At 41.8% G+C, this 14,134-nt stretch overlaps 1 protein-coding gene across 1 annotated transcript in view; it reads right to left on the reverse strand.

Annotated features, from left to right (window-relative positions):
- NEK10 (NIMA related kinase 10) overlaps positions 1-14,134 on the reverse strand; it is a 472,071-nt gene that overhangs the window by 351,582 nt on the left and 106,355 nt on the right. Inside the window, exons 13-14 of the mRNA XM_082258594.1 lie at positions 9,483-9,622; positions 569-630 (exon numbers count right to left, since the gene is read on the reverse strand). Of these exons, the coding sequence (XP_082114720.1) occupies positions 569-630; positions 9,483-9,622 (202 nt within the window). The remainder of the gene's footprint in view (positions 1-568; positions 631-9,482; positions 9,623-14,134) is intronic.

Raw genomic sequence — 14,134 nt, forward strand, 5'->3', positions numbered from 1 at the left:
AATCTGTTAAATTTACTAAATCTATGTGTATAGCCAGCTTAAGTATCAGCACTCTGTACTGTTAGTATAGAGATAAAGTTGATTGTGACTGCCTTTGCTCGGAATTATACTTTCAAATATTTGAATTTTCTTTGCAAATGTAGGTGACATCCAGCAACAAGAAAATCTGTCCCAAAAAATACATTACTTAAGTAACTGTCAAATCTGCAGACTCCATGATAGTTAGTGATCTAATTTATCACCTTCAACCTTCAATTTCACAGATACAGAGCATAGGAAGACCCTTCTTCTACAGTTCTGACCTCAGGCAAAATGCATTAGCAGCTGGGAAAAATACACAAGAGGTTCTATTTTTGGGGACTTTTTGTCAGGAATTGGCTTATGTAGCAAGAAAATAAGACTGCTCAGCATTTTTATTACTTATAACTTACAATCTATATTAGTAGGCACAAACTTTAAATAGGTTAATTGAATATACTGTACATTCCCATCCCTCATAAGTGTTACATTTATAGCTGTGTAATGGATGAACACACACACAAAGATTTAGCAAGAAATGTTACTCTACCTGAACTACTTGGTGAGCATTGGTGTCATTGAGCACAAGTTCAGTAAGAGCTGCACAGCAGGCTAGAATGAGACAAGAGGCTCAGTCAGTACATCATTTACATTCAGCTAAGGTACGATATGACTCTGGACTTTTCTAAGAAGACAAGAACACATTACAAATTCAGCACTTTATCTATGAGAAACAATGAATTATAAAATCCTTAATCCCCTCAATGTCTTAGCTATGTCAATAGGCCACCATTAAATACTGCCATATAATATATACTCAGCTATCAGCAGTAACTGGCAATATAAACATGACCTCCATCAAGAAAACAATGAAAATGAGAAAACATTACAAAACCTTCGTTTTATATATATATATATATATATATATATATAAAACATTTGCCATCTTTTCAAGCTGAATTAACGCAAATACGCAAATAAAGGCAGATCGTAGTTTACTTATTAAGCAGTAAATGTGGATTTCATTGTACATTGACCAGTGAATCTTTTGTCTCCTTAATTTGGAAGATTCACCTGCACGATCACTGAGCTGCACACTATTCGTTGACATTTACCCATTAATGCTCAGCAATTGGAAATATAATTTACTGTACTTGTCAACATATTTATAACCAAGCAAATGTGATGTTGTTTGCACATTTAGTGAAAACACTAAATAGTATACAAACCCAATCACTAAAATTTCATATAGGCTTTAACATGCAAATATCATTTCAGAAATTATTTTTAAGTATTTTAAATAAGACTTGGTGATCCTGCCGTAAAAGTCATTGAAAAGGCACTTCCTGTAATAGGATGACAACAGACCGTCTTCCAATTGTGGTTGCACGATGTCACCCTATCACATGTGCTTTCAATGGAGACTACAAGTGGCTGTTTAAATGAATATTAAATCAGCATTGTTCAGTGTTGTCACCATTGAGAAACCCCTCACTGAGAAAAGCTCTGCAGCCATCACAGGTCAAGTATTATAAACATGGCAGTTGTTTATGGTACACAGTGCTCTAGCAAACTAAATTGCATACAGTTAAGGTTTACATCTACTCAGGGTTTTTTTTTCACCAGAGAATAGGTGTAGGAACTCCCCCCTTCTGTGTCACCCCTTGTCTCTGCCCCCTACCCACCTCTGAGCACTGTCCCTTGGTACCACCTACCCACCTCCCAGTACCGCCCTTTTAGAGAATACAGAACCAAGTATCATTTTGTAGTGCTAATTAATTTGTATCGAAGTTAGTAATGATAACAGCAAATTGATAAGCAGCAAAATAGATCCCTTGCAGACAGCAACAATAGATCCCACACACAACAATGCCCTACCACAAAAAAATCCACCCCAGCAACAATAGATCCACACCAGCAACACTTGACCCCGAGTAGCAACAACAGATCTCCCACCAGCCAGCATCAATAGACCACTCTGTAGCCAGCAACAAGAGACCTCCCTCTCAATTGTAGATCCCTCCCAGCAACAACTGACACCCCCACCCCCCAGGAATATAGGACCCCACCCAGCAACAATAGATTACCAACCAGCAACAACTGACCTCCTCAAAAACAATAGAAACACACAAAAATAAATCCCCACCAGTGACAATATATCCCCCAGTGGTGGTCATCATCAATAGACCCTCCAGGTCACCAAGAACCCCTTGCAATTACATACATTGAGTGCTGGAGGTGCCCGAACTGTGTAAAACCTCAAATTCCCCCCCCCCCCCGTTCGCCCTGAAAATAGAGCCCTGAATCGACTTTATTATTGAACATTCGCTGTTCTTAAGTGACAAATCTGTACAGAGAGAGAATAACACCTATCGTTTCTGACATCTCCTTCTATAAATGCTAGTTGCCTGGCTGTAATGCTGCTCTGAGCCCCACCTTGAACAAAGATACAGATTAGCAGTTCTGACATCCCACTGATTTTCTATCGTGCAAGCTTGTTCCAGGTCAGTGACTCAGAAAGTACTGTAGTCAGGAACAGCAGGGCAACTATTATTCTTTTAGAAAAAGGTCAATAATGGCAACTCTGGGTTTCTTTAAAGGTCCTGAAGAGCAAGAACAGTTCAAGAAAACTGATCATTTGGTGCTTTATAACCATATCACTCTGGTATTCCATAATTTCTGCATAGCATAAAATAAACTCTCCAATTGTATCAATAAAAACAAGTGTTTTATAGTGGTAAGGCAAAGATTATAAGGTACATGATTCTAAAGAAGAATGTAAATTCAATTTTTATTTTAGTATAAAGATAAAAGAACAATTGCCAGAAAAGTAAACTAGTGCCCGCTAAATTAGAATTATTCACATCTTGTGCTATGTAGAAAGATATTCTACATTTTCCCTAAACATTTGCCACACAGTCAATCAAACATATTCCAACTGTCTAGCAAACATTTACTGTACATTCACTAATCTGAACATTTACTGACACCACATTCACCAAATTACAAATGCAGTGAATATGTAGTAAACACACAGCAAAGATCAGTCAGTTTTGCATGGTAAATGTTCTTGGATTTACCAAAGTGAAAATAAATATGCTCTAATTAGGCAGAACCTAGTGGCATCTTAAGAGCATTAAAGGGCCCCCGGACAATGCAGTGTGCTGGGGCCCTGCTTACACAATTGCCCACAACAATAAAAATGCTAAATTATGGATGTGACAGAACCATCTGACTTTGTATTATATTGTTGCTGCCTCCTTTCATCTGTTTGTTCGGCTGTTCCCCGGCCCGTACAGCCCCCTTTGTTCCCCTATGTTTTAGCCGCTACGCTCCAAATTCACGGATCCTCCTGACTTTGTTCATTAGACGAACGATGAAGCGTTCGGCAGTTTTATATTAGATTGGGTAAGGGGAAACCCAGATAGCCATGCCATGGAACCTGTTCGTGAGATTAAAGACTTTGGCTCCATGGCGATTTGACTGTGTTTGTGGCATCTGAGCGCTGTTTGGATATGTTGAGCGCTCAGATCCAGGCTATCTGGGGATGGGTTGAATGTGGGGGTTCTGTTCAGTAGACTGGGAGTTATGCATTTTTGTGTCTTTTTGTGTTCCTTTAAACATGTGGCTAATGGAGCCTTGCCTCTCCTGGAAGCTAAAACGTATTCCTGTAAACTGTAAGGAACAGGAAGCCAACTCCTAATATGGGCATTACAGGAAGTTCTGAGGAGACGGGCGGTCTATTGACACTCAGAGTAATGTGTATTGAGGGCTCGTTAGGGAACCATTGTTCTGTGTCTGACTATTGTGTACATTGATTGCCCCCTAGGGCTTCTGTCTCCTTGCATTGGTCAAAGATATCTGACCAATCCCTGTTGACTCATTTTCAAGCCCTCATTTGCATATGCTGGAGAGGACCTTAGTGAGAACTGCAAGTACTTTACAATTGACCAATGGGAAAGCAGTTGTTGGGGGAAGGATGTTCCAATTTCTGTATAAAAGAGTGCTCTGTTCTTCCAAAAAATGTTGTTCCTGTTTTACCCTCATCTCGGAGCTTTGTCTCGTTATTGGGGGAATCTGCTGCAGGGATTGCTATGGTCTTCCATACTCCCTTAGAGAATCACTAAGCTCTTGTAAGAGCTTGTTTGTGCTGCACTCTCTGGGGAAAGAGAGGTTCACCCACAGGAACCTGGGGCCTTGTCGTTGGTCCAGGGTGGGTAAGAGATGCCAAGACCCTAACCAAGCTGCAGCGGTTCGTGGAGTCTGAAGTGCTTACGGTGTCTGGTGGAGTGCTTGGAGCCCTCGGGAAGCACCAGGAGCATCTGTCAACGGAGGTACCTGCTCAGGGGTGCCCTGTCCCGTAACAATGGATAAGGCTATATTTATTGGTACAGCAGTGCAAGGCTAACGACAGCTTCCAAGTTGGGTGGCTGGGTCTGGTGAACATACACACGGACGGGAGTCAGACTTGACTGTCCTGTGTGTGCCTGTTCCCGTGGAGGTGGACAGGCATTTCTGCAGTTGTGGGCTCCCCCTCCATGGCCCAAGTGGCCTGACAGCAGCGTAGGGCTGACAGGTGCTTGCCACCTGCTATGTTCTGTGGCGGAATGCTTGGCTGGGACTGGGTTGCTGGGCAGGTGGGGCGCCCCGGGCAACTTTCCAGAGTGCCCATTCAGTAAGATGGCCCTGGCAGAACCTAGTACATATAAACTTGTTTGGTGCCTATCAAACAACATCAGAGACTGATCAAGGGTTAATTAACATTTGCAATTGGGGGGCATGGTTGAGCCACGTTTTTACTCCCTTCAACCGATCCCCCCCCTTTTTTTTTTTTTTTTTTTTATTTCAATAGGTTTTTATTGAAGTTTTCAAAATGTAGGAAAATACAAACAATATAAAAGCAGAAAGGTTGAACAGATCTGATATGTTATTCAAACATCTTATGGAATAGTAATATCATGCATGGAACAAACCGAGGTCCGGAATAGCTGGTGAAGACGAAGGCGAGCAGCTGTCAATAGTGCTCACCTACCAGTCAGAATGATGACCCCTTCACCCAGACACCCGACTGGGAGCATGCTGTGTCCCAGGGCGGGGGGCCACCATTCCCTCTTTTGCTGCAGAGCCTGCACACATGCCACAGCCACGATGCTTTGCTTCATGGTCGCAGCAGGAATTATTATATCCCTGTCGCAACTGTGCACAACAAGCATGGTTGCAGCATGTTTGTCAAGTATTTAGGGTTTAAGTGAGGAGGTGATACAATGGCTCCTCACCACCTGTCTGCAGAGCCTCAGCTGCACAGAATGAATGAACAGAAAGAGCTCTGAACAGAGCTTTCTTTTCATTTACAAACTAAAGCATATTAAACTGTGTTTACTATGTTTTAGATATTAATTAACACAGTGAGTGATCGGTAACTTTCACTTAATGTGTTTATCCAGAAGAGGAAGGGGCCTGTAAATTACATATTTACTGGCCCCTTTCCCCGCTCTTTATTCTGGAATGATCCCCCACAGCATCTGCCGGGAGGAAGAGGAGGGGAACCTGGCAGCACTACAGAGGACCAGGGGAGCACACAGAGGGGCCTGGAAAGCAGAAGGAAGGGGAAACTAGACAGAAGGTGCAGGGAGGGCAGCATTTTCTGGAACTGATCCCCAGTAACTCCCCCTGCAGCAGCTGAAAGCTGACAGGGGAGAGAGGAGGGAAAGCTGAAATTCTGCTATTACTGGGAGGAACCACAGGGGATTAGATCCAGTAAATGCTGCCCTTGCCACCCCTCCTGTCCAGGTTCCCCTTCCTTCTGTTTGTTAGCTGCCTGGACCCCCCTGTTGAACTGATGGGGATGGGCCCCATACAGTAGGACCAGTGATACCCCCTTATCGGCAGCCCTGATTGTTGAACCTGATCATTTTTCTTTGTCATAGTAATTTTTTCTTTGTTAGTAAATTTGAATGTTGTATCTATGAAAGGAGATATTCTATTAATATTAGTTAATAAGTACTCCTTAATCTTATTATCATCAGCATTAGGCCTTGTTCAACCAGGTTTCAAGAAGAGCAGTGTGTACTGCAAGCTTTTTTGAAGCTTTTAGCAACTTTTTATCAACTGCCTTTAAAGAAAAAGTTACAGTGTGGGAACATTTTACACATATCTTAATAAGATAGCTGATTGTCACTTTAACTCACCACTAGCAGGCTTCAGCAGGCTTTTCACAAGCTTCGAGTAGTGCTTCGATAATGATATGACAGTCTGATCTTCTATTAAGATTTGTATGTGAGCTGAATAATAATTTAAGGGCTCATATACTGTCAGTGGAACACTTTTCACAGAGCGGTGTAGGCCCACTGCCTTCTAAATGCCTTTGTTTTTTGTTTCTTTTTTTGGGACAGCTGAATGGCCTTTTTCAATGGGGATGGGAATATTCAGGTGCAGTACTACCTGACCAGTTTGACAGGGGTAATGTTTGTCACAAAGCAAGGATCGTAGTTGAGGCACAAGTATACGCCTGTTCGGCGTATACTTTGCAGCTGAGGGGGAGCAAATGGAGTTGGTAAAAACATGGCCCAACCACATACTGTATCTTTACCCCCACAAGTGTAAGCTAAGCCTAAAGGCTTTAACAAACCTTGCCAAAAGCTCTGCAAATGCTTGTATAAGCTGAAGTTCATGTGAACAAGATCTTGGCTTTTGTATAGTGAGAGAATAAAAGTTACAATTAAACTGGGGGTGTGAGTTAAAGATTAGCTTATGCTTTCACTAAATGACTTAGTTGTTATGTTTTTAGGTATATTTATTGCCCCTCCAAAGCATCGTAACTGCTAGAAGCATTAGTGTCATATATCAGCTATGAAAACTATTTAAGTACATATTAACTGCAGATGAAGCTTTACAGTATATGCTAAAATTGTCCTTCATCAGACTCAACCATGACCAGTTTGGAAAGCTAATAAACCATATGGCATACCTTGTGCAAATTGGTAGTGATTGTGGAAAGACTTTAACTGGCTGGTATTATGGTGTACTCTTCAAAAGTGAACAATGACTCCCTGGGCAAAAAATCGTTCTCTGAAACTTACAGCACAGAACTTCATTGCACTAAAGGGTTTTTTTTTCATGTAATGCATTGCATTACATTTGTGAAAGACTCCATTTGAGCCCAAACCACTGAGCCCAAAACACAACTTGTGGGACTTTTGTTCAGCATGATGCAACGCAATGCATTTGTCAGGGACGCAATCACGGCTCTGTGGCTTTGGAGAGTAACAGACTACCACGCATGCCCGGGATCGCGGCTGCGCGGGCATGCAGGCGTGCCGGCGTGGAGCGCGTACGTCATGACGCACAGCACGCCAGCCCAGCCCCTATATAAGGAGCGCTCTCAGTCCATATCCAGCGCTAGATTATCCTCAGCTCCTTGTACCTGTGACCTGTGAACCTGTTCTGCTTCCTTGTCTTGACCCGGCTTGCCTCCTGACCATCCGATCCTGCTCCAGTGTTTGACCCTCTGCTTGTTTGACCATCCTTGCTCTTGTGCCTCCTGCCTGACTTCTGGTGTACCGACCCCGGCTTGCTCAACGGACTCACTTCTGCTCTATCCTCTTGCCTTGGCGCTTGTCTGGACTGATACCTGTGTATGACCCTCGGCCTGGCCTTCACTGGAACACTGTTTGATTCTATGGAGTCCCTGAAAGTTGTTCCAGATACCTTTGTGAACCTTTACCTACACTCCACAAGCATCCAGTGCTCCTTGGGACGCGTCACCTCCTGTCCCACTTCCAGCGGTGATTCGCACCGAGCTGCAAGGGAAGCCCTCTCAGCATATTGGCCTTTACCAAGAAGTGATCTGACAGCATTGGGGTGAATTGGCACAACTGAAAACAATGGTCCTTGCATTTTGCTTCTGCTGGAAAACACAGCAATATGTATGTCAGCACTTTAGGTGGGAAGAAGCCCTGGGTGTGACCACAGCGATGTTCCTTTACATTAAAACCTTTAAAACATTTATTCTACTGAGGGTGTTATCATGACCATTTATGCTTCCATTTTGGAAGGGCAAGCACCGTGTCCACACTTGTATATGGCCAATTGGGAAGGAGAACTAGAGAAGGTCCTGGATAAAGAGAACTAGCGTCAAATATGGCAAACCACAGCACATTGTTCCATTCATAGTGTAGCTGTTGAATCTAAGCATAAACTATTAATTTGGTGGTACATCGTTCCCAATGTCTGGTTAAATTTACAGTACACCCACAATGTCTGACAAATGCTTCCAAGGTTGCCAAATACCAGGTAACCTTTTACACATCTAGTGGGATTTCCCCAAAATCAAACAATTCTAGACTGGTGTTTAGCAGATAGTGTAATGACCAGATGGTCATAGGCAAGGACATAGGAAAGACACCCAAAGAAGCTCAACTAAACTTAAAATCACCTGAATGTACTAATAGGCAATTTCTTCTTTTGAAGTTCTTATTTACAGCAGTCAGACAAACCCTGGCAAAAGTATTGGGGTCTTCCACCCCAACAACTGCACAGGTAAAACAAAAATGATATGGTATTGGATGCAAGAAAAAAATGGCTGCGGTATTCAACAACTAGACTCGGGATTTGGAGAAACCCTGGTCTCTGGGGGTAGAATTCTATCTTCTTTTTGAGCTTTAACAGGTACCTGCTCCCTTTGTAAGATATTAATTTGGCAGGTTTTGTTTCTCCATGGATGGTTCTCATGATGGGCCTCTTCCCCCACATTCCCTTGTCTTTTACTCTTCTTCTCCTTTTCTTTAATTATCCTTTCTTTTGTCTTTTTCCTTGTGCCCACACCTGTTGGGATACCTACCTTGACTTGAAGCTGCAGCAATGTTAGAAAGTTTTAATATTTACAGTAACACATACTAGACACTCCCACCCCATGCAGCTCTAGTTTGCATGGGAGAGGATGCTTAAGGACATTTAATTATGTCTTACTATGTTGATAACAATGAGTAATAGTTAGAGCTCTGTTACAAAATACTTGTCCCTCTGGGCCTTAAATCTGCTGCTTTTGCACAAATGCTTGTTACACGCTGGTGTTAGTTTACTAAAACTAGAGAGTGCAAAATCTGGTGCATCTGTGCATTGAAGCCAATCAGCTTGTTCAATTAAGCTTTGCCAGATTTTGCACTCTCCAGTTTTAGTAAACCAACCCCATAGTGTTAAATTTTGTTTAACTGCATTGCTACCATAGACATTATAGTAAGCATCTTAACACATGGATACTGTATTCTACAATCAATTGTACTATAATGATGCTGTAACCTTGATATGTCACATTCAAAAAATATATATATATATTGACAAGAAAAACATTTGTGCTATTAAAAAATGATATAAGTAAAAAACTTTATATTTATAAAAACAAAAGGCAAGTTGGCTATTGTTCACTGTACGCACAAACATATGTATGCCAAGTTGTGTTACAGTACCTGCTTGGAGTGAAAGAGTATTTTCTTGTATTTCCCTTGGGCTCAGATCTTCAGATAAATAAAGATGCTGGATTCGGCCTGCAGCATTCGCACTTGACAAGCTCCCAATGGAAGAGCGATCAGAAACTAGATACTGTTCCCTGGAAGAATTCAAAATGATAAAGTACAAATGACTTGCTGCCAAGCATAAGACTTCACTCAGATTTCTTCCTAAATAACTATGAATGATATCTCAGTGCATGCAACTCTATAGAAAGTACAATATTTACCCAAATAGAAAGGTCAGTAAGGACAGACAGACAGACAGACAGACAGACAGACAGACAGACAGACAGACAGACAGACAGACAGACAGACAGACAGATAGATAGATAGATAGATAGATAGATAGATAGATAGATAGATAGATAGATAGATAGATAGACAGACAGACAGACAGACAGACAGACAGACAGACAGACAGACAGACAGACAGATAGATAGATAGATAGATAGATAGATAGATAGATAGATAGATAGATAGATAGATAGATAGATAGATAGATAGATAGATAGATAGACAGACAGACAGACAGACAGACAGACAGACAGACAGACAGACAGACAGACAGACAGATAGATAGATAGATAGATAGATGGATAGATGTAGCATCCTCTTCTAGTTAGGCTGTCAGGCTAAATTTCGTTTTTGGCTTTATTGCAGTCAGTAGAGCAGTAATTGATTGTGTTTGTCTGGTTAGGGTTTGCTAGCTGGGTGTTTGATTTGTGCCACCTCCATCTGCAAGAAGCTTCTAGAATATGGGGCAGGGACAGTCAAATTACCAGCATAAATATTTATCATGACACAGCCAATACTTAAAGGGAGGCATCCAAAAGGTGTCTGGGAGGTGAAAAATAATTGGGAGGTTTTTCCAGGGTATTCTTTCCTCTCCAGCGAGGGTTCCAGTTCTCCTGGGGCTGCTGCTGAGGGGCTGGAGAAGAATACTAATGGTTTTTGATGGAATGCACTGTCCTGAAGTCCTGGTCTGGAGAAGGATCTTTTGTCTCCCTCACTGAGGATCTAAGTACCTGAGGAAATTAGGTGGCAGACAGCTCTTTGGATATTTTGAGTAAGACCTGATGTTGGGACTTAAGTGTGAGCCTGCTGTTATAAGAATTCTTGCAGAGAAGTTGGACCACATATTGACTTCTACTATGGATTTGGATTGTCCTGAAACACCTGAACCCCACTCAGGTTTCAAGTGTTTCAGCAATAAATTCTAAAAAGACATCCCCTAGATTGAGCCTGTATTGTTAATGTGCAAGGAACTGTGCTTGTGACTGACAGCCTCTATACTAGCAAAGAAGACCTGGGTAATCTATGGAAGCCCCTTTGGGGAAGAACGCTACACATGTGATAGAGAGTACCTGTCATTCTGTACACCTATGGCATCACACATTTTGCATAAGCATTAATCAATTTAAGCTGAATTTGCTTGGTTCATACCATTCTGTTACAAGGATGTCAGTGCAGTGTGTCTGTGACCCTCTCTCAGTGCCCAGATATTAAATATTAAGGCATCATTTGCACCTGCATGAAGAGGACGGAGGCTGTATCTGCTCTACCTATCATTCCATCTCCTGTGTCTGCCCAAACTCCAACCCCCCGCATGAACTACATGGCAATGAAGTGCTTGTGAAAGGGGTTGTATGGGCATTCAGGCGGCAGATTTCAAACAGAATCCCCCAAAAAGAATAAAAACCTGGCTGATTATATATATATATATATATATATATATACACACAGTATCTCACAAAAGTGAGACACATTTTTGTAAATATTTTATCTTTTCATGTGACAACACTGAAGAAATGACACTTTGCTACAATGTAAAGTAGTGAGTGTACAGCTTGTATAACAGTGTAAATTTGCTGTCCCCTCAAAATAACTCAACACACAGCCATTAATGTCTAAACCGCTGGCAACAAAAGTGAGTACACTCCTAAGTGACAATGTCAAAATTGGGCCCAATTAGCCATTTTCCCTTCCCGGTGTCATGTAACTCGTTAGTGTTGCAAGGTCCCAGGTGAGAATGGGGAACAGGTGTGTTAAATTTGGTGTTATCGCTCTCAATCTCTCATACTGGTCACTGGAAGTTCAACATGGTACCTCATGGCAAAGAACTTTCTGAGGATCTGAAAAAAAGAATTGTTGCTCTACATAAAGATGGCCTAGGCTAGAAGAAGATTGCCAAGACCTTGAAACTGAGTTGCAGCACAGTGGCCAAGACCGTACATCAGTTTAACAGGACAGGTTCCACTCAGAAAAGGCCTCGCCATGGTCGACCAAAGCAGTTGAGTGCACGTGCTCAGCGTCACATCCAGAGGTTGTCTTTGGGAAATAAACGTATATGTGCTGCCAGCAATGCTGCAGAGGTTGAAGGGATGTGGGGTCAGCATGTCAGTGCAGAGACCATACGCCGCACACTGCATCAAATTGGTCTGCATGGCTGTTGTCCCAGAAGGAAGCCTCTTCTAAAGATGATGCACAAAAAAGCCTCAAAACAGTTTGCTGAAGACAAGCAGACTAAGGCCATGGATTACTGGAATCATGTCCTGTGGTCTGATGAGACCAAGATAAACTTATTTGGTTTAGATGGTGTCAAGCGTGTGTGGCGGCAACCTGGTTAGGAGTACAAAGGCAAGTGTGCCTTGCCTACAGTCAAGCATGGTGGTGGGAGTGTCATGGTTTGGGGCTGCATGAGTGCTGCCGGCACTGGGGAGCTACAGTTCATTGAGGGAACCATGAATGCCAACATGTACTGTGAAATACTGAAGCAGAGCGTGATCCTCTCCATTTGGGGACTGGGCCTCAGGGCAGTATTCCAACATAACGACCCCAAACACACCCCCAAGACTACCACTACCTTGCTAAAGAAGCTGGGAGTAAAGGTGATGGACTGACCAAGGATGTCTCCAGACCTAAACCCTATTGAGCATCTGTAGGGCATCCTCAAATGGAAGGTGGAGAAGCGCAAGGTCTCTAACATCCACCAGCTTCGTGATGTCATCATAGAGGAGTGGAAGAGGACTCCAGTGTCAACCTGTGAAGATCTGGTGAACTCCATGCCCAAGAGGGTTTAAGGCAGTGCTGGAAAATAACAGTGGCCACATAAAATATTGACACTTTGGGCCCAATTTGGACATATTGACTTAGGGGTGTACTCCCTTTTGTTGCCAGCGGTTTAGAAATTAATGGCTGTGTGTGGAGTTATTTTGAGGGGACAGCAAATAAATAAATAAATATATATATATATATATATATATATATATATATATATATATACACACACACACACGTGCACATGTCAAATCCAAATTATATCAGTTTATAATACAAACATTTTCTATCAATACATATAATAAACACATTGGGGTATATTTACCAATACTGGGGCACACAGAATCTGGAGAGTGCAAAATATGGTGCAGCTGTGAATGGTAACCAATCAGCTTCTAACTTCAGTTTGTTCAGTTAAGCTTTCATAATAAAACCTTGATGCTGATTGGTTACCATGCACAACCGCAGCAGATTCAGTGTGCACCAGTTAGTAAATCTCCCCCTATATCACAAAAAACAAATGTAATTGTGTCAAAATTAAAATTCTTGGCCAAGGAAAAATAAAATAAAACAGTCTAAAAACAAGACTGCTTCTCCTTCCCTGTATCCTTTATCTTACTCATTTTTTATCTATATATGGATGAATGTCTTCCATAAGCATGAATATTTGTTTTCCATCTGTCAATAACCTTTCAGGCCCATCTCAAAAATGATATTTAAACTTGGAATAACTCTATCATCCACTTTGTATACTGGAACCCTAGGTTCTGGTCACCACCATGTGTCTGAAATATTTCAATTGTATCTTGTATATACTGGCAATATAAGCATACACACACCATACAAGGTTATCTGTTGAGCTGCAAACCATTGTGCTGGGGTCTGAATACTGTACATAGTGTTGATATTATTATCCAAAAAAACTCCTAATTAAGAGACCTTAGGAGAGCAAAAGTCTAAATGTGAAATCACTGAGACAAAAACAGTAACATCATCTTGCTCGGAGATATCTGCCACTATTTTGTTTTCTCTTCCAATGAACACCTCCAAAGCTTTAGCATGAAACAACAGCACATCAATAGTTGTTTCACTCCATTAAATTGCACATCCTATATAGAAAGGAATAGGAGTGTTCCCACCACTTTCTGTATATATTATCAGCTTTTGTTGCCAATATAAAAAAGTATAAATTATGAAAGTTACATTTTTTTGGATTGACCTTGTTACGGCACCCCGGACACAAAAGGGTTAAAACCATTTAGGAGATCTTCCCCTTCCAGAGCTACAGGCACAGCTACTTGCAGGACACCAAACTCCCAAACTGGAAACCAAGGAATGATGCAAACAGTGTAGCTGGAACCTTATGAATGCTGCAAACAGCTGAATAGGAAAAACCATATGAAGGGTTTACACTCCTAGCAGTCAAACTGGAACAGCATACAATAAATCCCCCCAATAACGAGACAAAGCTCAGAGTTGAGGGTAAAACAGGAACAAGCTTTATTGGAAGAACACAGCACACTTTTATACAGAATTTGGAACATCCTGCCCC

The sequence above is a fragment of the Pelophylax lessonae genome, assembly GCF_965119305.1.
Source record: "Pelophylax lessonae genome assembly, chromosome: 5".
NCBI lineage: Eukaryota > Metazoa > Chordata > Amphibia > Anura > Ranidae > Pelophylax > Pelophylax lessonae.